At 36.2% G+C, this 25,148-nt stretch overlaps 1 protein-coding gene across 1 annotated transcript in view; it reads right to left on the bottom strand.

Moving 5' to 3' along the window:
• LOC149817947 (nudix hydrolase 23, chloroplastic-like) overlaps positions 1–24,278 on the bottom strand; it is a 30,031-nt gene extending 5,753 nt beyond the window's left edge. The window contains exons 1-3 of the mRNA XM_089984596.1: positions 23,939–24,278; positions 23,209–23,340; positions 21,491–21,567 (exon numbers count right to left, since the gene is read on the bottom strand). Coding sequence (XP_089840722.1) covers positions 21,491–21,567; positions 23,209–23,340; positions 23,939–24,184 — 455 coding nt within the window. The 5' untranslated portion in view covers positions 24,185–24,278. The remainder of the gene's footprint in view (positions 1–21,490; positions 21,568–23,208; positions 23,341–23,938) is intronic.
• Positions 24,279–25,148: the final 870 nt, after the last annotated feature.

The following is a 25,148-nucleotide window of genomic DNA, read 5'->3' as shown; positions in this document are numbered from 1 at the left end:
AATGCGAGCTGAAGATGGAGTATTATTAGATGATCCAACCCCTTATCGACAACTTATTGGATCGTTGATGAAACTGTCCATTACAAGGCCAGATATTGTGCATGTCGTACATTCTGCAAGTCAATTTCAACATGCGTTCACAATCATCCACATGAGTGCAGTATTAAAAATAGTTCGATACATCAAGAAAACTATATCTAAAGGACTATTCTTATCCTCTTCCTCATCTTTAAGTCTTATTTCTTATACTAATTCTAACTGGGGAGGAGATCCTAATAATCGTCACTTAACTACTGGCTTTTGTGTGTTTTTAGGTGATTCTCTCATTTCTTGGCGATGCAAAAAACAACAGAAAGTGTCTTTATCCTCTACGGAAGTTGACTACAGGGCAATGACTACCACAACCACTAAAGTTGTCTGGATGAGAGCACTACTTTCCGATATGGGCGTTGATGTCTTAGAACCTTCAAAGCTATGTTGTGATAATAAAAGTGCCATCTATATAGCCAACAATCACACATTTCACGAGCGAACAAAACACATTGAGATGGATTGTCACTATGTTCGCGAATAATATTTGAAGGAGACTATTACATTGCCATATGTCCAGTCCGAATTTCAAATTGCAGACTTCTTCACCAAAGCTCTTCCACTGCCTCAATTTTTGTATCTTCTTAGCAAACTTTCGGTGATTTCACCATAAGTTTGAGGAGTGTTAAAAATAAAATTGTATTCAAATACCCGATAAGGGTAATAAACTGCCCAACAGTCATATTTATGACTGTTGGGCACAACAGTCAAAATATGACCGTTGGGAGGCAGTCCAACTAGACGTTGGACTACCACCCAACAGTCATAATAATGACTGTTGGAAGGCAGTCCAAAGAGCTGGACTGCCTCCCATGTGTTGGAGTGGGGCTCTATAAATAGAGCCTCACTCTCTTGTTATTCCTCAATGCTTTTAGAAGCATTTGAGGGTTTTCTCTAGAGTTTTTTTCCATCTTATAGGCTTGTATGCCTCTTGTACTGTTTGGTATCTTTATCTCTTTTGAGATTGTATTTGGTCCATTAGTGACCAACCTTAAGTGAGTTTATTAAAACCTTTTGTTGGCATTGTGTTTGTTTCACTATTGTTTCATTGTACCTTGTTTCATTACAGTTACAGGATCTCTCGATGCCCCTTCATCACTAGGTTGGAAGATAGGTGGATGGAAGGAAATATTTTATTCATCTTCTTTATCATTAGCATCATTATGAGTGAGTTCATCATCATCTTGTGCTAACAACTCAAATAAAAATGAGTAATCCATGTTTTCTTTATAAGGTCCACTTCTCTCAAAACCGCTAACATTTTCCAAAAAACTCACATTTCTGGAAACATATAACTTATCATTTTTTATATCATAACATTAAAACCCTTTTTGCGTTTCGGAATATGCAAGAAAGGCACAGGCAATGGCTTTCGGTGAAAGCTTGTAGTTCTTGTCAATAAGGGCAAAGCATTTGCAACCGAAAATTCTCAACTGACTATAGTCGGGTTCTTTGGTATACAACATTTTAAAAGGCGAGATATTGTTCAAATTTTAGAAGGTAGCCGATTTATCAGATAGACAGACGCTAAGGCAGCTTCAGCCCAAAAACCTTTTGGGATGTTTTGAGAAATAAGTAGAGCTCGAGTTGTCCCTATTATGTGTCTATGCTTTCTTTCGGCTAATCCATTTTGTTGAGGGGTTTTTGGACAGGATCTTTGGTGGAGAATATCATGACTTTCAAGATAATTTTTTAATTCACTTGAAAGGTATTCTCCACCAGAGTCAATTCTAAAAATTTTTAGATTTCCATTAAATTGAATTTTAATCATCATATGATAGGTTTTAAAAGTCAAAAAAACTTCATATTTGTGCTTAAGAAAAAATATCAAACAATATCTCGTGTAGTCGTCAACAAAAATGACATAATATGTAAAACCCCTTTTTGATAAAATAGGTGTTGGTCCCATACATCTGAATGTACAATTTCAAAAGGTCTTGTAAACATAGATTTTTGACCAAAAGGTAATTTTTTCATTTACCCAAGAGTACAATCGTTACAAGTGAAATCACTTTTACATAGATTTTTAACAAAAGGTAAATGAATTTTTTTTACAACATTTGGATGTCCAAGTTTCTTGTGCCATACATTAATATCCTTTTATTGGATAACATTACAAAATGGGTTCTTTAGAATTTGAAGAGAATCGACATAGTAAAGATCGTCTTTCCTAGAGCCTTCCCCAATCAACCTCCCGGATTGGCGATACTGTATCCAACATTTGTTAGATGAAAATTTTATATCACACCCATGATCCGAGAGTTGAGAAATCGAAAGCAAATTTAAGTTTAATTTGGGTATAAATCTAATTTTTGGAATAAAGAACCCTTGTTTTTCAAAATTTTCAATTCATTTTACTTCAAGAGATGTTCCATCCGCGGTTGAAACAAAGGATAGAGAAAGACTGTTTGAATATTTTGAAAAAGAACTAATACTTGGGGAAATGTGAAATGAAGCACCCGAATCTAAAAGCCACGAGGTCTTACCGAGAGGAGAAGATGTTGACATAGCGGCTCCAGAAATAGCCCCCTTAGAGGAGGTTGAAGTGCATTCACAATTTGTTGTAGTGAGAGCTCAATTAGAAGATGACGAGCACTCTTCCTTTTGAGGTTGGAATGTGGTAACCATAGCTAGCAACTTCTTCCACTTTGAGCAAATAGGCTTGATATGCCCCGGTTCCTTACAAAAGTGGCACACAAGCTTGCTATAATCCCTCTTTCCACCTTGACTACTTGAACTTTGGTTTTGATTCTTGAAGTGGGGAGGCTTGTAGGTCCTTATGTTGCTCCCCAGTTTTGAGACGACATTAACACCTTCATTTTCTTCATTATTGGAGGGTATTGCTAGAACACTCGGGTTATTCTTGCTTATACTCGTACGAGTCTCTTCCCCACTTACTTTAGTAATTTCATGAAGTGAAGGCGGATAAAAGAGAATACCGAATTTATTCGAATTCGGGCCTAAACCCATTCAAGAAATTAAAAAAACGATCTTCCTCTAATTGTTTATGCCTAAGCTCAATAGTTTCTCCGCTCCATTTGGGCTCAAGCATGGCAAGCTCATCCCAAATGGAAGACAACTCCGCGAAATACTCTCTAATAGTTATTTCATTTTGTTGAAGGGTCAAGGCTCTTTTTTGAAAGCAATATTTGTGGGACAAATCCCTTGAAGTATACATTTTTTCAAGGTATTCTCACGCTTGAGAAGCTTTTTTGAACTTTATAATGTTGGCATTAATTCTTGTCTCAACGGATGAGAAAATCCATGAGAGGATTTTAAAGTTCTTCACCTCCCATTCTTCATGCTTCTTACTATAATCTTCAAGCGCCTTGGCTCTTTCTTCTCCTTCAAGGATCCTTATTTCTCCTCTCTCCGTCAAAGTGATTTTAGGCTCTGGTTCCAGAATCGAGCCTTGGACATAATCCCAAAGCCCTTTTCCTTTAATATGAGCCTTCATGCTTCTGGCCCAAACGTTATAATTGGAGCCATTAAGTTTGAAATCGAGAGAGAAATGAGTCTTTTTCACCCATTAGAGAGGAGAAACAAGGGAAAAAGGTGTGTACCACAATAGAGTTTTATATTTTTCTTGACAAAAGAGGCTTCTAAAATATTGGATGAATAAGAGAATCCACGCCAATCGCCAAAAATTTGAGGACACGTTTTTTGAGTTACCAATAAAAAGTGAGAATCCACACGATCTTCTTTCTTCAACCTCGCTCTGATACCATGTGAAAGTATCTTCAACAAGATAATATAATCAAGACCCAATATTTTTGATGAAGGACAAGTGCACACATGCACAATAAGAACACTTAGAACACTTGTGCACAAAGGTACAAACCAATCAATCTCACAAATGCACTAAAAGAAAGAATATAATCTTTATTGAACACTTGGGCTTTGACCCAAAGCCATAAATTAAATACAAAGGGAGGACCCCCATTTATATAGAGGTGGAGACCTTGGAGGGGCTCCTCTGCTAGATGTTGGGCCCCCCAAGGTACACACTAACCTAGATTAAAAAAAGGAAAAAAAAAGAAAAAGAAAAAAAATAAAAGTAAAAAATAAAAAGAAATTACAACATATCCAAAAATGGATATGCGCAAAAAGGCTAAACTACCCTTCTGACTATTACAAGAAATAAATATATATATATATATATACAATTACATTGAATTGGTATTACAATTTAACAACCATTAGGTTTATATTTAATCTTATAAACCCATTTTGATCCCGTAATATTTTTATCTTAAGGCCTTTTAACTATTTCCCATGTTTGGCTTCAACCCATTCTTATTTCTAATAGCTTGAAAATGCGAAATTGGTTCTACTTCTCTATTTGCATGGGGAAAACTTGATAATTTGTGTTGAAGTTTTCATAACTTATCCATCTCTCAATAGGATGTTTAACCCTATTTAACCTTCTAAACTCTAGTTGTGGAACAATTTCATCATGTTGGTTGACTGCATTTTCATCATTGCTTACATTTTGGATTTGTTGTTCGACATCTTCATTGGTTGTCTCTTTGCCTCTTCGAGTGTAAACCCGACCTTTATATCTCCTATCTATAGTTGCACTTTTTTCAACAGTAAAAGGGATTTCCCTTTGTTGTTCAAGATTGTTTGAGACACCTCCTTGTGGTGAAATATCATCAATGGGTGCTAAAAATAACTCTTCACTTAACCATGGTTGATAGTACTCGAAATTATTCCTTTTTTCCTTTTGAACCTGTTCTGCACCAAAATCACACTCAAAAGAACTTTCATCCAATAACACATTTCTGAAAATTCATAGACACTTATTTTTGACATCATAGCACCTCAAGCTTTTATAACTATCAGCATAGCCAACAAATTTACAAACATAAGCTCTAGGTCTAAATTTATCTCTCAAGGACTTATTTATGTGAACATAGCAAACACATCCATAGGCTCATAAAGAATCATAGCCAGGGTGCTTCTCAAACAAAACATAATAAGGAGATTTGTAATTTTTGATCTTCATGGGCAACATATTTATAATGTAAACAACCGCGTGAAATCCCTCTATCAAAAGATATAAAGTTCTACTAGCATATAACATAGCTAAGGCACTTTCAACAATATGATAGTGCTTCATTTCAACAAGCCATTCTGTTGAGGTCTACAAGGACAAGATACTCTTATGTTGATCCCATTATTTTTAAGATAAGTAATGAATTTCTTTGAAGAGTACTCACATATATTATAACACTAAAAATTTAGAATAGACATAGAAAACTGATTTTTGACCATGTTAAACTTCGTGTTTATACTTTATGAAATATATCCATGTATAATGAGAGAAGTTATCAATAAAAGAAATATAGTAACGACTACCAAATGAAAAAGCTTTAGGTATTGGTCTCCGTACATCAAAATGCACAACTTCAAAAGGTTTCAAAGCTCTTTCATTCAAAGAATTAAATAGAAACACATGACTCATTGAAACTTGACAACTTGAACATATGACATTCACAAACTCACTATCTAGGCTAGACTCAAGAATGAGTTTATTAGAAGCCAATCTTTCAATGAAACCCTGACTACAATGACCAAGACGACGATGCCAAAGATTGTTTTTATTTAAACTAGAAAACTGAATAAAATAGATGGAGTCGATAAATTTGGACTAGGCTTCGAAACAGAACCAACAGTCTTGAACGCAGGATCTTCATTGAAGACATACATATTTCCCAATCTTTTTCTCTCAGCGAATATCTGCTTCATGCAAAGATGGCAAAAATAAGATTTTTCTTGATGTTAGAAACAAAGAAGACATTAAAAAGACTCAAAGAATTAGATTTAGACAAGGGAATTGATACATCTTTAGTGTGCATGATAGGATGACGAGTTTAAACCCCGGTAACAATACTATCTTTGCCATGATAAGGAATCAAAGTTGAGAACTTACCCTCATTACCTGTGGTGTGGTTGGCAGCTCCAAAATCAAGATACCACACTCCTTACTCATTCTACTTCAGATTAAATCTTGCAGGAGCTACAATTAATAGTTGTTTGTCTATAGCAAACAAACTTTCACCGCTACTCTAACCTCCAGATTGACCTTTGTCTTGGTTTTTATATTGTGCATGTGTTGTTCCTTGATTATACTTAAGATCATCTTTGAACCAATAATTTGCCTTAACATGCCCCAGTTTCTTGTATATGAAACAGGTAAGGATAGGACGTTGCCCTTATGCAACAATACTAGGGAAAATATTAGGTGTAAGAAGTATACCTCGTCCCCTGCCTCCTCTAAAATATCTTTATCTTCTACGACCACGTGATACATTAGTAACCAAAACTTTCTGAGGTTTATGAGAGGTACCCTGTATCAGCACTGAGTTATCTCATAATGTAACGGTTAGGCCTTCAAATTCTCAAATGTAGGGAGCATATCTGAATACTACAAAGTAGTGAAAAAAACATGGCAATTAGGGCTAAGACCACTGAGAGTTTTTTAACCGTATCATTATCTGAAACCTCGTAACCAACCATGGCAAGCTGATCAATGATATTTTTCATCTTATTGAGGTATTCCATAATGGTCATGGAACCTTTGTTCAAATTTTGAATTTTTTTTCAGAAACATGACCTTGGACTCAAATATCTGAGAATAGTATGAACTAACCTAGTCCAAAACTGTAAAGTTGGGCAATCATCTGGGTACCCCAATGAATACCTCTTGCGATAAAGTGGAGATAACATATGCAACTAAAGCCCGATCTTTTTTCACCCACAAAATAAATTCTGGTTTCTTGACATGAACAAATGAAATAACCTAATTCTTATCCGTGTTCTCCTTGATGACATATTCTGGTGGAGGAAAAATGAACTCATCAAGGTATCCAGAGGAATCTTGACTCCTAATAAAAAAAGTTATTTGCCTCTTCCAAGTAAAAAGTTGGAATTGTTTAATTTTTCAGAAACCAATTAGGGTAGAAAGGCGGAGGACAAGGACCGTTGAGGAATTGAATCCATGGGAAACCATACCAGAATAAAAGACTTGAAACAAAAGGAATACTTAATTAATCACGGCAATGCAAATGAAGCTGGACCAATATTTTTTTTTGTAGGTAAACATAGTAGACATAAAGAGTCATGTGGTGTTCAGAAACCCACAATTTTTTATATAAAATAACCTCCCTTTTTTTATATATCTATATTAAAGGCCAAGAGGTGACATGATGATCAAGAAGAAATAAGCACAACAGAATTTCTGTAATCTGGCTTCAGATCTGAAAAACTGGATAAGGAACAATTTTAAAACAGATTTTAGATATGTAAAACTAAAACAACACGGTAAGAATTTAAACAGAATAGGAAAATCTCAAGGGTGTGATGTTAAACAAGGAAGAAAGAAAGGAACTATTTTGATGTCAATCAGGAGTTTTAGATCTGAATCACAAATCAAATTTTCAGATATGTAAGACTGAACATGCAAGGACAGATCTAATATAACCAAAGTGACTTCAAATAAGAAAAGAAATAAAGAAACCAATATTGATGTCAATTAAGAAACAATAATATATGCTTAATTTAATATTCCGATGGATGGTGCTGATATCGGTCGAGGGACAAGTGTGAAACCCAGTAATAAAATACAAATTGTGTGTTAAGCTACAACTGAGAACTTAACTTGAACTTCGAGAATTTGTTGTGCCCGTTTTGAGTATCCGCGACTTTTAATGGAAAGTAGAACTAAAATTGTGTGCATTTAATAGGGACATGCATACAAAAAAAACTCTAATAATAACTTAATAAGTTATTCTCGCATGTGCATTGATATCATGCATATTTAATGTTTTGCATTAGTTCATGCATCTTTACCTATTCTTTCACATATGATATATTGTTGTTACATGAAAATTGTTCTTTAATGCATGAATGATTATTTGGATTATGAAATTATTGTAGTTGTATTCCTTTAAAAGTGTTACATGAATTTGATTTATGCTTTTTTTGCCTATTTGAATTGTTAGAGAAAGTCGAATGCAAGATCTATAATTTGGATCCCGTATTATTTATGCTTTTTACAACCTCTGAAGCCGAGTGATGAAACCAATTAATACAAGGAGCCTACGAGAACTGCGTGATTGCTTTGACGTTTTACTTTTGGACAGTGTGGCCCTATTTTTATTGATATTCATTTGCTTATTGTTCTCAAACTCTAGTTATTGATGAATAAAGTTATTTTAGTTAGTTGATAGTTAATGTAAGATCCCTTGTGGTGTGGATTGTGATTATGTCTGTAAGGCCCTGGATCTCTGGGTATAGTTTCCACAATTGTTTTTAAAAATAAAATAAAATTTTTACTTTCCAACGGGAATGAGTTGGGGTCGTTACAGGTTTGGTATCAGAGCAAACCACAATATCTTATATTTTAACCATTTTTGTGTACCAAATTTTTTTTTGGCAGTCGAGCTCTGTCAAAAATGTCAGAACGTCACGACTCGTACTCCAGAGCAGTCTCCATCACTGGTAAGGGATATCTGATTTTTTTTTACTAATATGAATTTGTTTAAATTTCATATAATAGACTGTGAGAATGGCTTAATTCCTTTTTATGTGAATTAGGAATTTGACGTGATTTTGCAATTATGATTGTTGCGAGGATCAATCCTAAGGGGGTAGGTTTGATCAGGGTATAATTTCTAATAACTTTTCATATTTTAGATGTATACCCACACCTTTTTGGTACATTCTAATTTCGTGGACGAAATTCTTTTAAGGGGGTATGAATGTAATATCGTGTGTTTTTATACTTAGTTAAATTAATAGATTTTTGAAAATTTGACTAAGTGTCATAGAAATGTTGGTAAAACACTCGATGTTAGGTTATAATATGTGAGTTCGGGCTTAGCCCAGGTCTCATCAACGAGATCGAAACAAGCCAATTAAAAGGTGATAAAAACTTTTATTTTCAACCTTTAAAATCAAGCGAAATTCAAGTTAAATTCAGGTGAAATTCAGAGGCGAAAAACAAATTATATATGGCTAGATGTGCCTCAAAATTCTGAGTTCAACGGTATTTGATTTTTCTGAATTCGGGTTACGGTTGGGCCTAAAGATGCATTTTTTCAAAAAAGGCCTGTTTCGATGGGACGGGGGTCTGGATTGGATCGGACTGGATCCAATCCACATGATCCAAGTTAATATGGATCTGAACTCAGTCCAAGACCCATATTAATTAATATCTTATCTAGCTTAGGATTCAAATAGACTTTGGATTTGGATTTGGATCTTAGATCTGGATCCAGATCCAACAAAAATTAAAGTTGTAAAATTCAATATAAAGGTTTAATTTAAGGAAATTTAAAGTAAAAAAGGCTCTCAGAGGGATAAGGCACCCTCTAGAATTTGTTAGATATTAATTAATTAATAAATAAATAATAATTAATTAAATTAATATTAAAAATTATTAAATTCCAAATTTTTGTTAATATAATAGTTACCAAATGGTGGGGTCTCTAGAAGAGCCCAATTTGGTTGGGTAAACAAAAAAGTAAGTAATTGGATAGTGAAAGGATTTGGAAAAGTCAACATAAAGAAATAAGGAAAGAGGAAGTTAGAGATAGAGTTTTACATTAGAAGAACTCTATCTCATAGCCAAATGGGTGAGAATCGCGAGAAGGACGTCACCCTCTCTCTAGAAGACAAAAAAAAAATTAATTAAAAAAATTATAAAATGGTTTAACTTGTCCCTCTCTCTAGATTTCGTTTTCTAGAGAGAGAGAGGGAAGAAGGAAAAAGAAAGAAAAGAAAGAAAGAGAAAAAAAAGAGAAAGGGAAAAGAGGAAGGAAAGAAGGAAGAAGAAGAAAGAGGGCTTCCTTCCGTTCCAATCATTCGACGTTATTTTTCGGGGGGGTTTCATCTCCGATCGAAGGTAGGGCTTTTTCTTTTGATTCGAATGGGAAAAAAGAGCCTAAATCAGATTTAGGTGATATTTTTGAAGGAACCCATGAATCTGATTTAGTTTTCCATATTTAACTTATGAAAAAAAAATGACTTATGCGTGGCTGGTTACGTGTATTTCAGATTTAAACCCTTTTTCATGGCAAAAAACATGTTTTATTTATGATTAATGCACATATACGTGTATGTATGCATATATATACATATGCGTCAAAGCCTATGTACATATATAAGATGTTGTCTATGTGAATCACAGCTGCGGTTTGGGCTAGATTTGACACAAACCGGGTCTGCCGCAGCATTATATATATATATATATATATATATATATATATATATATATATATAATAGTAAGTGGGGCTTTTGATGAGCCCAGCCAACTGCAGAGTTATATTCTATTAAGCCCCAACTGACTGCAGTCGGCTGGGCAGAGTTAACACCAATCCTCTTTGTGGTTCAGTTTTGTCCTACTCTAGTATTCGAAAGTGAGAATTGTTAATGTTGATTTCCAGAATTTGCTGTAACATTGTTTGCTATTGAGAAATTCTGATATCCTTATGAACATATTTGAATGTTTTCATATCCTATTCATGAACCAAATGCAGTTGATGTCTCCATTGAATTAGCATGACTATTGGAGCAATTTTCTATTTGTGCCATGCTGAATGTTGTTAGTGTTTGTTCGTTGTCTATAAAAAAAAAATCTATTGAGGATGTAGGGAATGCGTTTATTGATAAAAGAAAACATAGTTAGTCTGTGTGTCATTTCTTTTTCCTGTCTTGGGTAAACTAAACAAAATCTAATTTATTTCAGTCTTGTAGCAGTTGAGAAAACCTAGGTTTTGTGAGCATTTTATTTGTTGATTTTTGGCGTGTCTTGTGCTCATGCCTTTGTTTCTAGCTCAGTTAAATGTGTATCCTGAAAAATGCAGACAAGCATCTATAAATACGTTTTTTGCCCATGTCCAGTTAACCTTCATACTCAAACATGTTAAGTGACTGCATTCTTCTGGTTCATTCAATATATATTCTTACACAACAACAACTACGCCTTTATCCCAAAACAATTGGGGTCGGCGATATGAACCAACAAAGAAAATCATTATGGGTCTTCCACATAAATCCTTCTCCTCCATTCATTTCTATCCAATGCCATGTCCTCGGTGAGGTTCAAAGCATTCATATCCTTTCTTATCACCTCCATCCATGTCTTCCTAGGCCTACCCGACCTCTTTTAACTAATATATTTTCTCATTTCTCCACCCTTCTAACTGGAGCATCATTAGGCCTTCGTCGAATATGTTCAAACCACCGTAAACGATTCTCTCTCATCTTATTTATAACTAAACAGTTATACACAGGCGGAGTTAATATATATTCTTACACAGTTTAAGAAAAAAAAAGGGGGCTTTTGTAAAGCCCAGCCGACCTTCAGTCAGCTAGGCAGTTTCTAAGACTACTGAGCCCAACCGACTACATCGGCTGGGCAGATTCACACCCTGCTGAACCCAGCCGACTGCATCGACTGGGTAATTTTCAAAAAAATAGATAAATATGCCTGATAATGTCCAAATTTACATATTCATGTGTATGCGTGATAAATGTCCAGATCTACATATGTTAAATGCTCATATTTATGTTCAGATTTACATATGTTAAAGGTTCAAATTTATACATGTTGAATGTTTAAATTTATACATGTTTAATATTCAGATTTATGTGTTTGCCCATGTCCAGATTATGCATTTTTATGACCGGATTGTTATGCATGTTTTCATATAGTTATTAGGTATGCTTCCATGTAATTGTTGGAAATATTTTCAATGTGACTACCACTGTTGTCCCGTGTGTGGGCAGCATAGTTTCGGGGCTCGGTAACAATGTGTTATAACCGATTTGCCCGATTTTAACAAAAGTAATGATTGTATTCATGATCATGCAAATCTAATATAATAATGGCATAAATGTGCATATTATGAACACTTGATTTTTTGGAAGTTAATTATGTTGCGTCAATATAGTCAATGTGCATGAATTATATGCATGAGATAAAACATGATGTGTCCATATGCATATGAAATTTGTTATTCATGTACATTCTTATGGTGTGAATGAATATGCATTTGTGGGCATTTTGGTCATTTTAATCAAAAGTACTATTTAAAATATTTAATCTATGTTTTGCAGTAACCAAATTTGGTGAGATAAAGATGTTGGTGTATACAGTGTTTTTTGTTCAGCAACTAATATTTATTGGTAGTTCACCCTATCTTTCTGGATATTTAGGGATTTCATATTTTTAGAGCTTTTGGCATTTTCGATCGCGCACCAAGCGTTCAGTGCATCGTTGCTTGAGCGGTCTTTGCGAATTTTGAAACCCCTCGGTCTTTTGGGTTTCGATTTATTGTTCTTCACATTATAAAGTAAGTTTCCTTAACTGAACTTGTAGAGAGCATGTTTAGGCACTAATTGCATAAGCATGATGTTGTACTAAATACTTCACTGAATTGCAAATACAAGTTATGCGCACACACCGCACGTAGTTGTGGATATCTAGAGGTGTTATGGCTGCCTATATGTTTAACTGATTTGAGTGCAAGATATACTAAAAATGTGATACTTACGCTAAGCATTAACACAACTATAAGTCAATGTGCATTAAATGCAATGCAATGCGAAATGCAAATCGGGTAAATGCCCGTGGTAAGTACGTGGCACAAATGCATCACCCAATAAATTTATTTTTATTGTATGCAACACTTTCTTACCCAGACATATCACTTAGTTGTAGATATTTAGTACTGTTGTGATTGTAGTTCGGAGATCATGCTGAGCATGATTTAAATGTATGAGAATAGAAGTGGTTTTCTTATCGTAATTCGGTGATCATAATCATCATGATTTTAGATAGCAAAATATAGAGTGTGTTTGTTACAGGTACATGTTTGAGCATGCATTTCTATGAATGAATGTCGCATAAATTGATGTGTTTGACATGATCATATTGAATACTAGTATGAAATAATAATTGTATAATCATGCACGAAAGCATAAGCGATAGAATCATGTTCATGATAGGATTATGCAAATATCGTTATGCATGGACTGATACGTCCTGTGCTCTCATGAACGAACCATGACTTGTGTGAATGCTATATATATATATATATATATAATGTGTAAGACACATTATGCATGAAATGTTTGTTTGCATATTGATTCATGTGGAGAAACAATGCATATATGATTTGAATCTTATGTGCATAACTCGAACTACGTAGGGGTTATGCATGTTGAGGTTTAGTTGCTTCGTATTATGAAATGTGCATGTTCACGTATGCATGCATAGAACTCATGTTTTGTTTACGCATGATTTGATGTTTAATTTACGAAATGCAATGTTTCTTGTGGTAATGATATGATGCATAAGATAATATGCTTCTGATATGATTTAAATATCACGTGATATGAAATTATGGATGCATGCGATAAATGTTTAAGTTCAATAGTAAACTCTGGTTCATAAAACATTATTGGTTAAATGTGTGATTTTATGATTTAAGTGTCATATGAAGTGATGTATGATGTGATAAATATTGATTGTATACATGTTTGTGCCCATGTTGTTGGCTATCGACCCTGAGAGTGGTCAATTGTATTGATGCATGTATCACAATAGTTTTCATTGAATATGATACCCGTTGAGAAACTGTTCCCAAAGGATTCTTTGTGGGGGTGTGCATGACCAAATCAGGTAATCTGGCTAGAGCGGTAAGTCTCTGTGAGGAAGTGCATTATCCAAGAACGGGCAGCTCGCGAAGACGGCATATTTCTATAAGAAAGTGCATTGTTCAAGACCAGGCAAACCATCCGTCTAGGGCAGTAACATATTGTGAGGTTGGACATTTCCCAGACCAGGCAATCCTGTGTGGATCTTGTGAATATTTATACGATTAAATGTTATGATGAATTGTGATGATCTTCTGAGTTGATTGAGATAGCCAGTTATAAATCTATAGATTTGACTTTTCTGTTGTAGATGATTATATGTTGAACTCAGATGTGAGAATCAGATCCTTATTGATTTTAGATCTTAATATGAGATTATGATTGTGAGGCTTATGTTAGCGTATAAGTGAATGACACATTACACCTACAAATAACTAATTTTGACTTATTCGGTGAATGATACATCACGCCTACATAGTTTCATTGCAAATGATTGCATTATGATTATATGAGTGAATATATTACACCTATGTATTACGATTGATGTGTATCACGAATATCTAATTAAATTACTTAGAACATATATGCGCGTGTTTCTCGCAAGAATGGTCAAATGTGATTTGACTTAGTGTTTATAAGAATTATGAATGCATATGAAAATTATGCAATGATCTGAATGTCTTATATATATATGCGATGATTTGTATGACTTGAATGCATATAGATTATACTTTATTATGTGAGTTAAGGTTGAATAGAATATTAAGTGATTAAATGCTTTATGTTCGAATGATTGAAATGAATGACTCATAGGACGTTGTTCCCTTGTCTATCACTTGACGATTGATGAATAATATATCATGTATTTACCTTTTTATGCTTGATATGTTTTCTTTAAGTTTAAGTTTGGGTTGTTTTACTAGACTTTAGCAAGTCTGGTCTCGTTTTACGGAGGATAGGTAATGCAGGTAAAGTATGATGAGTAGTTGGAGCGAAAGGCTTGTGAGACTGCATCCTCGAGGGTCCACTCTTACCTTGCGGCCTTGGTAAACATGATCTTTTCATTTTAAATACTTGATCATGTAGAGACAGAACTATTGTTTTTATAATCTAATTTGAAATAAAATTAAAACTCTTCATATTTCAGTCTTATATTGTACGTGGTTTGAAATGTGTATATCCCGTACATTTTGATTGTTATCTTTAGTGTAACCCCGTCAAAGACTTAACCATTTTTTAAAATCGTTTTCGCATTATAAGATATGATTTACTTATACTTATCAAAAAAAATGGTCATAAAATTTCAATATTTGAACAATAATTAAGGTTAAAATTTTGGGTGTGTTACACTTAATCATATAACAGTAGTACAAAGTAGATTGAGAACAAAAAATATCGGTACAAAACTGATGTAGACTCAGTATGCACCGATCCACGATCCAAGATCCAAATGGATCTCAATACGCGTGGAAGCTTTTTCATTAAGATGAGTCTGAACAAGACTCTGAAAATAGGGCTTTCGGGACTCGTGCACTCTGTTTCGACAGAAGCGGTCCAAAGGAAAGTTGTGTGTGACTCGCACACCTTTCCAATGAATCCAAAATCACTGGATTCAGATCAAGAATGACCGCTCCACGGACTCAAAACCAGGACTGATAGTCAAATCTGGGACAGGCTCTCCGGGTTCGGTGGACAACCTGTTTGAAGAGGGTTTTGATGCCTTAGACGATGGAGTTTGCGAAAACTCCCAATAGATGAACTGAAGGTCTAATTCATACCTTTCTAGAAAGCTATAGCTCGTAATTTTTGAGCAAACCTACGCACCTCTATTGAATTTTAAAGATCCCTGACGATCTAATTGTTAACTAACCTAACCTGATAAAGGGGTTTTAGTTGGCCACGCGAATCACCTCGAATTCAGGCATACAGATGAGGGTTTCAGAAGAAACCCCGAACTTCACTATGGTGCAGACGAATGTTAGCTAACCAGACTAACTTTCGGATTTCGATTTCACACCATACATATTCAGATATTCGAAAATTAAGCAGTCATACACAGAATGTTATAACAGTGAATATTATATTCAAACCTAAGACAAATACAGAAAGATAGACTTTTTTCAGGCTACTTGCAGTCTGAATAGATTAAAATGGAAAACATGAAAAATTTACATCTTTGTTTTATCTTTCTACACAAACAAATGGATCACATTTTAATGGAAGGAATCGTGAGTAGGGGTGGCAATTTCTGACCCGACCCGCCAACCCGCCTCTTAGGCGGGTTCGGGTTGGGCTTAAGCCAACCCGTTTAATAAACGGGTCGACCCGCGTAACCCGTTTATTAAACAGGTCGGGTTCGGGTTGGGGGTATGCCAACCTGCCAACCCGGCTGACCCGTTTAATAAACGGGTTAGGCGGGTGGGTCAACCCGTCAACCCGTCTGCCCGACCCGTCAACCCGACCCGCCAACCCGACCCGCCAACCTGCCTACCTGCCAACCCAATCCGTCAACCCGCCAACCCGACCCGCGAACCTGAAAACCCGTTTACCCGACCCAACCCATTTATTAAATGGGTTGGCGGGTCGTGTCGGGTTACCCGTTTATTAAACGGGTCGGGTTCGTGTTTGCCACAGCCGACCCGTTTAATAAACGGGTCGGGTTCGGGTTGAGGTATGCTGACACGCCAACCTGCCAACTCGCCAACCCGACCCGATTGCCACCCCTAATCGTGAGAAATCCCCAACATACGAAACATTGTTCACAATGTTCTGGACGGAACAGGGTCTCACAGATTTTGTCCGACCGACCGCTTGATAGGGAATTTTCGGGACCCTGTCGGCCGAATCAGGCCGCGACCTCAACAACAATGTTGTAGGCCCGTGTCTTAGCTTTCCAAAAAGCCCAAGAACACCGAAATCGGACCAGTATCTTAGTAGATACAGTCGATTCTTTGGAGTTGTCTCTGACAACTCCAAAACCGGGAATTCGATTTTTGACAGAAAAACAAAATGGATAAACCACAATGCTGAGAATCAAGATATGACTGAAAATCACATTCAATAACAATAAATGCTTCTAAACACTCAGTACATTGACAACAATCAATTAGTTTGCGGTTATATTCAACGAACATCGAGATCGAAGCACCAAAAATAACAAGATATCAAGGGATGCAAACATAGTTTCGTAAAGAAGATGGTGCAGCTGGGCAGCAGCCAACACCATCACCAGTTCGTGGAAGGTGGGAGATGATGAGCCCTCCAGCCGTGCATGTGACTCCTGCAACAACTCAACCAACGTGCCCTTCTCCAATTGAACCTTCAAGCACACGCCAAGCTCCAACTCGCGTTTTCCTTTCACCTTCTTCCTTGATGTCGTCAATAGGCAACTTGTCTAGGACTTTAGCGGCTTAACCGAGCCGAATCAAGCCAAATGATAAACAGAAAACTTGTAAATCAGGATCTTAGCTTTCCAGCAAGCTAAAGATCATGCAACTTGAACCAGTATCTAGGGAGATACGGTCAAAATACCGAGACTATGTTCACCCTTCAAATAACAGCTTCCCCTCTCTTATCACCATTTCGAAATTCTTTTCTTTTTTTCTCAAAACAACCACCCGCCCTCATGGTCGACCACCATGAGGGTCTTAAGCTCTCAAAAAGGTGTCATAATGCTGCCGCCCACTTGCTTCAATCATGCACAAAGGGAGGTGGACTTCCCCAAGTCACCGCCCACTTGCCCAATGCATGAGCTCCTTTCAAAAATGGCTATCATTGCTTCTCCAGCGGCCCCTTTTGACCTCCTACGGTCAAACTGATTCAAAAAGGGGTTACATGTGTCCAACCCAAAGTGGTGCCAATTAGGGTTTGGGTTAAATTGGATCTTGGATAAGATCCAAGATCCAAATGATGTTTTTGCTCCAAAAACCCTTCACGATATTAGGTTTTTTTAAATCGGAAAAAACAAAAAATTACCCTGAGTACCTCATACACCCTCTAGTGCCGCAAAACAATCTTACAGGATCCGGATCCGTAGAATTTGGCACCTAAAAAAATAAAAATAAAATAAAAATTACATAAAATAAGGATTGACAACAAAATGTCCAAAATGTGATTTTATGAAGAGCGTAATGGAATCAAGCGAAGGATCAAGGCGAGCATATACTAAATAGTGGATCCACTAAGACAAGGGATGTCTTGCACGTGGGTGGATCGCCTCGGGTAGCGATGCCCTAATCAGGTCTGGAGAGTTGGACTAGGATCCAACTCCGCTTCTGAACTCTGAACCTCTGAATGCTCTGCATCATCCCCCCCCAGGTTGAAAAGGCTTCGTCCTAAAAGTCGGCTCCTTGCTCCCGGCATCACCATGGTACCTCTCCAAGTGTTTGACGTTGAACACGTTCAAAGTCTTGAATTGAGGTGGCAGTTGAACCCTAAGCATTAGAATTAATGACGTCAGTAACTGCACAATGACCAATGCGCTTAGGCTCCAACTTACCATGTAATTCAGGAGGCAAATGTTCTTTAGTAAAAGTTACCCATACCAGATCTCTAGCTTCAAACAATACTTGTCGATGCTTCTTGTCGTAGCTTGATTTATACTTATGTTGTCCTGAAGCTTCAAATGTACATGTTCATGAATATCTTGCAGAAAAGAAATACGATCTTGAACAAAATTTAAAACAGGACCAACAACAGTGATAGAAGCTAAATCAACAGGAGAACATGGATTAAAACCATAAAGAGCAGTAAAAGGGCTAAATCCAGTAGAACGATTCACAAACTTATTGAAAGCAAATTCGGCTTGTGCAAGTATTTGTGACTATGTCTTAGGTTTATCATTAAGTAAGGCTCGTAATAGGTTTTCTAAAGACTGGTTAACAACTTCAGTTTGACCGTCGGTCTGCGGATGATGCACAATGCTAAATTGGAGGTTAGTTCCTAACTTTTTCCATAATTGTTGCCAAAAATGCCCTACAAATTTAACATCTCTATCAGAAGTGATAGTTTTTGGAATGCTATGTAATTTATAAATTTCTTTGAAAAATAAATCTGCAATGTGAGACGCATCCATGGTTTTCCGGCACGGAATAAATCGGGTCATTTTTGTATATCGATCGACGACCACAAAAATAGAATCAAGACCATGAGTGGTCTTAGGCAACCCTAAAACAAAATCTATGGTTATATCTTGTCAAGGTTTCTCAGGAATAGGTAAAGGCAAATATAACCCTGCATATGTAAAGTTTCCTTTAGCGATATGACACGCATGGCATTTTTCTACAAATTTATTCACATCCTTTCAAATGTGGGGCCAAAAGTAGGTTGAAGAAACCAACTGCATAGTTTTATCATGACCAAAATATCCCTTTTTATGTATCTTAGAAATTAAATGTTGTCTCAGGGAGCAGCAAATTGCCCTTAAATGAAAACCCATCGACTAGAGAGAAATCATCATGAGGATGATTATTCACTTCATTAACAATTTTCGAAAAATAACTGTCTGACTCATATAACGAAGCGAATTCTTCAAAACCCCAAACGGATAACTTCATGGTAGACAGAAGAATGGTTTTTCTGCTTAAGGCATCTGCCACAACATTATCATTTCTTGCCTTATGCTTCAAAATAAAAGTACACTCTTGCAGGTATTCAACCCATTTGGTTCTACGGGCATTCAATTTATGCTGACCATTGACGTATTTGAGAGCTTCATGGTCAGTATGGAGAATAAATTCTCGATGGATCAAATAATGCCTCCAGTGCATTAAGGCTCTAACAATCACATAGAATTCTTTATCGTAGGTGTTATACTTCAATTTAGCTTCTCACTAAAGTAAGCAACATGCTTACCTTCTTGACTCAAAACAGCACCTATTCCTACTCCAAACGCATCACACGATAATTCAAAAGCAAGTTCGAAATTGGGTAAGACCAACACAGACGTCGAACAAAGATAGGATTTTAAACGCTCAAAAAATTGTTGAGCTTTCGGATTCCATTGAAAAGTCTTTCCTTTGATGCAATCAGTCAATGGCGCAGCTATACTGCTGAAATGCGGGATAAACCTCCTATAAAAAGAAGTTAATACATGAAAGCTGCGAACGGCAGTGATAGAAGTTGGCACAGACCAATCTCAAATCGACCTTCGAGGGGTCAACAGATATATCTGAAGTCGACACCACATAACCGAGAAACAAGACTTCAGTGGCCCAGAAGACACAATATCTATGAATGCATAAAATTGCTCTCGTTTAAGGACGTCGAACACTAAACGTAAGTGTTTCATATGTTCGGGCTCAGTTTGACTGTAAATGAGAATATCATCGTAATAGATGACCAAAAATTTGTCGATGTAAGGTCGGAAAATTTGATTCATGATTCTCATGAAGGTAGATAGAGCATTGGATAATCCAAATGGCATCACGAGCCATTTATAGAGACCATTACGAGTTTTGAATGCGGTTTTTCATTCATCTCCAGGTCTAACTCGTATTTGATGATATCCACTACGTAGATCTAATTTGGAGAATATTTTTGAACCAGTCAGTTGGTCCAACAAATCATCCAATCTTGGAATGGAGAACCTATACTTGACAGTTATTTTGTTGATAGCTCGACTATCAATGCACATTCGCCATGTCACATTCCCAATGAGGAACTTAGTGATATGCTATGTCACATGGGTGCGGGTGCGGGTGCGGGTGCGGGTGCGGGGGTGCGACAAGGGCAAAAATGTAAAAAAAAAATAATATATATATATATATATAGAGAGAGAGAGAAGGGGGGTCCAAAATTGAAACTTCTAAATAAAATCATTTAAAACTTCAAAATATGGGTTTAATTTACACGTTGGACTTTAGGAGACCTTTCCTATTCTCAATGAAAGCTTTTAATTTCCAAGAATCAAAATAAAATCATTTAAAACTTCAAAATATGGGTTTAATTTACACGTTGGACTTTAGGAGACTTTTCCTATTCTCAATTAAAGCTTTTAATTTCCAAGATAGATTTTAGGAAACTGTTTTCTATTATCAACACTTTCCAAAGCTGCCTTGTTGAGAAACTCGTTTTATGTTTTTTGTGGATGAGAGGAAGTTTTATTACTATTAAATGAGAGAGAGAGAGTTTAATGAGAATTTATTCACTTGAAAATAATGTTGTTCAATGCATTTTAAATGAATTTAAAGCAAGGGTCTCTTTTTTAAAATTTTCCAAAGCAATTTTTTTTTAATCCAAAAAACGGACCAAAATGACTCTGGGTGCATTGACCGCACCCAGGGTCGGGTTGACCGCACCGGGTGCCGCACCCGCGTCGCATCGCGTCAATGTGGGTGCGACACCTGTCTTGGCAAATCCCTGTGACATAGGTGATATGATGCTCTTTTTTATAAAAGATGACGTAGAATCCTTCTTTACATAACAACTATTTCCTTATTCAATAAGGAAACTGAAATGCAAAGGAAACAACAATAATAAGGAAAGTATACAAAGTAGGAAAGTAGCACAGAAAGTGATCTTCTATACATGCTGGATCTGGATCCAATATCCAGACCCAACTGATGTTATCTCTTGATAAAATTACTTTATTTTTGTAAGCAAAGGCATGGGCTATGAAGATGGTCATCTAATTGCGTCAGTTACAACCCACTTTCAGGTAAAAGACAAAAATAGAGAACTACAGCTACAATAGAAAGTAGAGCACAAAGAAAAACATAAGTTGACACATACCAAAGCCCATAGGATGGTTCAATCTTCCGTTTGCAGAGCAAAATTTTGTCATTGTGTTCAACTAAGCAGCCAACAACCTGGATCATCTCCAACATAAAAAGAAAATCATATTGTAGCTTACTGAAGAACAAAAGGTTATCAGTTGTAATCAACACTGTAATTGAAGAATATGTGGCACTAATTCTCTGCTATTGAAAGAATGATGCATAATAAAATCCACTAGAATCCAATTTGAATACCAAGACACACAAAGAAACCACACCTTCACTAGTCGCCACTGCATACAATCTTATGAAAAACCAAATGTTTCAAAGGAACAATACAGCAATGATGAAAAAGTAAAATTTATAGAAAGTAATATAAGTAGCTTGCATGCACATGACTGTGTTCACACCAGAGTTACCAGAAGCTTCTTAGATAGGTGGGAAGCTTGCTTCTCGGAAACTCGCTTTAGAAGCGTGATACTCCTCGCTTCTAAAACTTGATGAGAACTTTGATTCCCCCACGCTTCTCCTATGTTTTCCAAACGCTTCATCTATTCTTCTTAGATGTTCTCTTACTCAGCTTTTCTTGTTTTTTATGTGTTTTCTCTCACTCTTCTCACTCACTTCCATGTGCTTTCTCTAAATTGGTAGTCATCATTTTTAGTTTTTGTTAAAAATTTAATTCTTACACTAAAAAAACATGAAATTTAATATTTGTCACTATTATTTTAGTTTTTATTTGTGTTTCATTTTGATTCCCATTCAATTCTTATATTTCATTTTTTTTTCTCGCTTCTCACTTTCTATACATTTTAAAATGCATCACTTCTCGCTTACGCTTCCCATATCGTTTTCTGCTTCCACTTCCTAGTCTGGCAACCTTGGTTCACACAAGAATGTGTGCATGAAAGAAAGAGAGAGACATTCAGGAAAATACATAAAAATAGCTAAGGAAATTAAAGGATAATAGTATTAATCGGTTTACTGCACACAAAATAAAGACTCATATAAAAGGTAGGGCATTCATCAAAATAGGTAACATAGAGACTACACCTGAAGAAGACATGAAAGCTAATCCTGATATGTTGTGAGTGTCTTGAATTTTTGGACCCGCTCTGGGCCGAAATATTTTGGTGACAGTACAATGTGAATTTCCAATGGGGGTTTGTGGGGGTAGTGGAGGGATCAAACCTTAGTACTGACCTGTCCAGTTTTGTATTTTTTTCCTTTTGTACTGGCTAGGGATTTATGCCCTTTGCAATATTTATAGCCGCCACCTTTTGAGAGTTGGGTATGAGAAATTTGGGTGTATTGGGGATTAGGGTTTTGAGAGTTCTAAATCTCGCCACTTTATTTTCTCGCATTTGTTAGTGGATTTTTTGCTCCTCTTTCGCCTGCGGATGTAGGCCTGATTGTCGAACCATGTAAATCTTGTGTCTTCTAATGTTCTTTTCTTCCCTTTATCTTGAGGTTTGTTTCGTTTCCGTTGTGGTTTGTATAACATGATCCAACAGAAATTGAACATCTAATGAGAAAAAGAGATCTATGGTGTAACTTTACTTTTCTCTAGAACCGATTAAGTAAAAATTTGGAAACAAAATAATCAATATATACAGGATAGCAACAATGATGAAGACAATGGCAATGACCAGGACAACATGGAAGATGAAAACCGTGGTCCCTAAATATTCAAGTGCATCAATTAGGTATACAATATTTGCATCATTTTCTGACCATTTTTGGGTTCTCGTAGTACACTTTATTGCAGAGTGTGCAGACAGCTCTGAGCTTCTCTTCCCCTTCAGGCACGACATGCTTAGTTTGGCCTCCACAAGTTTGACAAAACTTAATCTTTGGTATATGAAACTGCAAGTAAACAACACACCAATTAGTTTTTCTAGCTTATGTTTATGTGGTTAGAGAAATACACAAACTATAGCTATTTTCAACATTAAACGTACCAAACTGAAACAAGCTTTTGCACAAATCTTGCATGTAAAATCATTAGAATGTAAAATACACGTCCGTGCAAAAGAATTTGTGAATCAAGCACTCTCTCAATACAGTACTTTATCAAAATATGAGCATCCAAAAAGAGAATAACAACACAAATTCCAGTCTGAAAAAAGCAGATCTACAAATCAAAGAACAAATGGAAGAGGAGAAAAACACAGGCAAGAATCAGAAGTCTAGTCCAGGACTAACTTCATACCCATTTTACTACAAAGAATGCCATCCAACATTAAAAACAAAACCATAGAATTAACTAGATTTAGACAATCCAATTTCCACCAATCACAAAAGGGTTGATAGGAGAGAAACCCAAGAACCTAAATTCGACGCTGAAACCTAGTCTGGGCCACCTTTCAGAAAAAAAAACGAAAAAGACCCAAATACGAAATTGGCGAAATGCATTAAAATAGACGAAGCTATAAGCCATCGATGGATTACTCAAATCACATACCGTCGATGGTGGCAAGAGAGTCGAAAAAGAAGAGGCGATATCAGAGTCAGGATTCGATGGAGAAAAGTTAGAAGACATCTGCAACGGATGGTGCCTGCAGTAACGTGTTGTGTCGGGCAAAAGGGAAGGGGAGAAAAACCCAAGCCTTGATCCAGAAGAGGAAGATGGTGCTAACAGAGAGGAGAAGAGCAGATGGGTCTTCCACTTCTGCAAGGGGGAGACCCCAAACTGTAAACACCTTATCATTATTATCTATCTCCTCGGGACTACGACCTGTGCAGTTCAGTGTGGCCAAAAGCCTGCAGGCAGAGGGTGCGAGTTCCCTGCCTCCATGGGCTCTACTTTCCCAATTTTTGTGGTGGACCCGTCTGTTTGTGTTATTGAATGTGCATAGGAAGTCAGGACTCAGGAGATTGAGTATTCTGATGGTGGGCCCGGTCTTCATTTCATGACAAATTATAGCTACCTGTTATCTGAGGTAATATAGCTGCTTGTTATCATTTTCTGATAACAGTCAGAGGGTAACATGAGCATGTAGGTATTGACGTTTAACTTTTGTACTAATTTGATTAGTTTACTAATTACGTATGCTTCTTTTAATTTTAACAAAACATAAAAAGTATGTGGGCACATGAATTGATTTCAAGTAGTTAGGATAAAGAATGATAACAATTTGATGTTATGAATCACCCTAAATAATAGAACCAGTTCAAACAGATTAATGATATTACCATCTTTTGCTTTATTTCTTCCTGTTTATCTCATTTAAGATGACAGGTTTGCTGTTTTGCTTTCATATCAATAAAAATATTGTTTTGTTCTTGTTTACAATTTGAGGTATTCAAGCAGAAACTTGGAGTTCTAAATAATCTTAATGCAGTTGTTTTTCATAAATACGTCTTTGTTTTGTTATTATGGCTAAAAGAACTTTGAGAGGTGTAATACTTGCAACTTGCTTTTGGTTTTACAAAAGTCATTTCATTTGATTAAAAAATCATGGTGCATGCTTGAGGCCATGGGTGAGAATATAGATATTGACAGAGAATTTTTAGGTTCTTGATTTATAATAATTAATCAGACTACGTTTGAGAACACGGTATTTTCTAAGCTAATGAGAACAAGTATTCTCATGAAAAACTTGTTGTTTATTTCATGATTTAGAAAACAAAGCTAGAAAAAGGAAGATGCGGCATAGGCCTTATCAAAAGTT

Source organism: Nuphar pumila, chromosome 13, assembly GCF_984573655.1.
Source record: "Nuphar pumila chromosome 13, dmNupPumi1.hap1.1, whole genome shotgun sequence".
NCBI classification, from domain to species: Eukaryota; Viridiplantae; Streptophyta; class Magnoliopsida; order Nymphaeales; family Nymphaeaceae; genus Nuphar; species Nuphar pumila.
The sequence above is the reverse complement of the archived record's forward strand: the minus strand, read 5'-3'. Positions and strand labels throughout refer to the sequence as shown.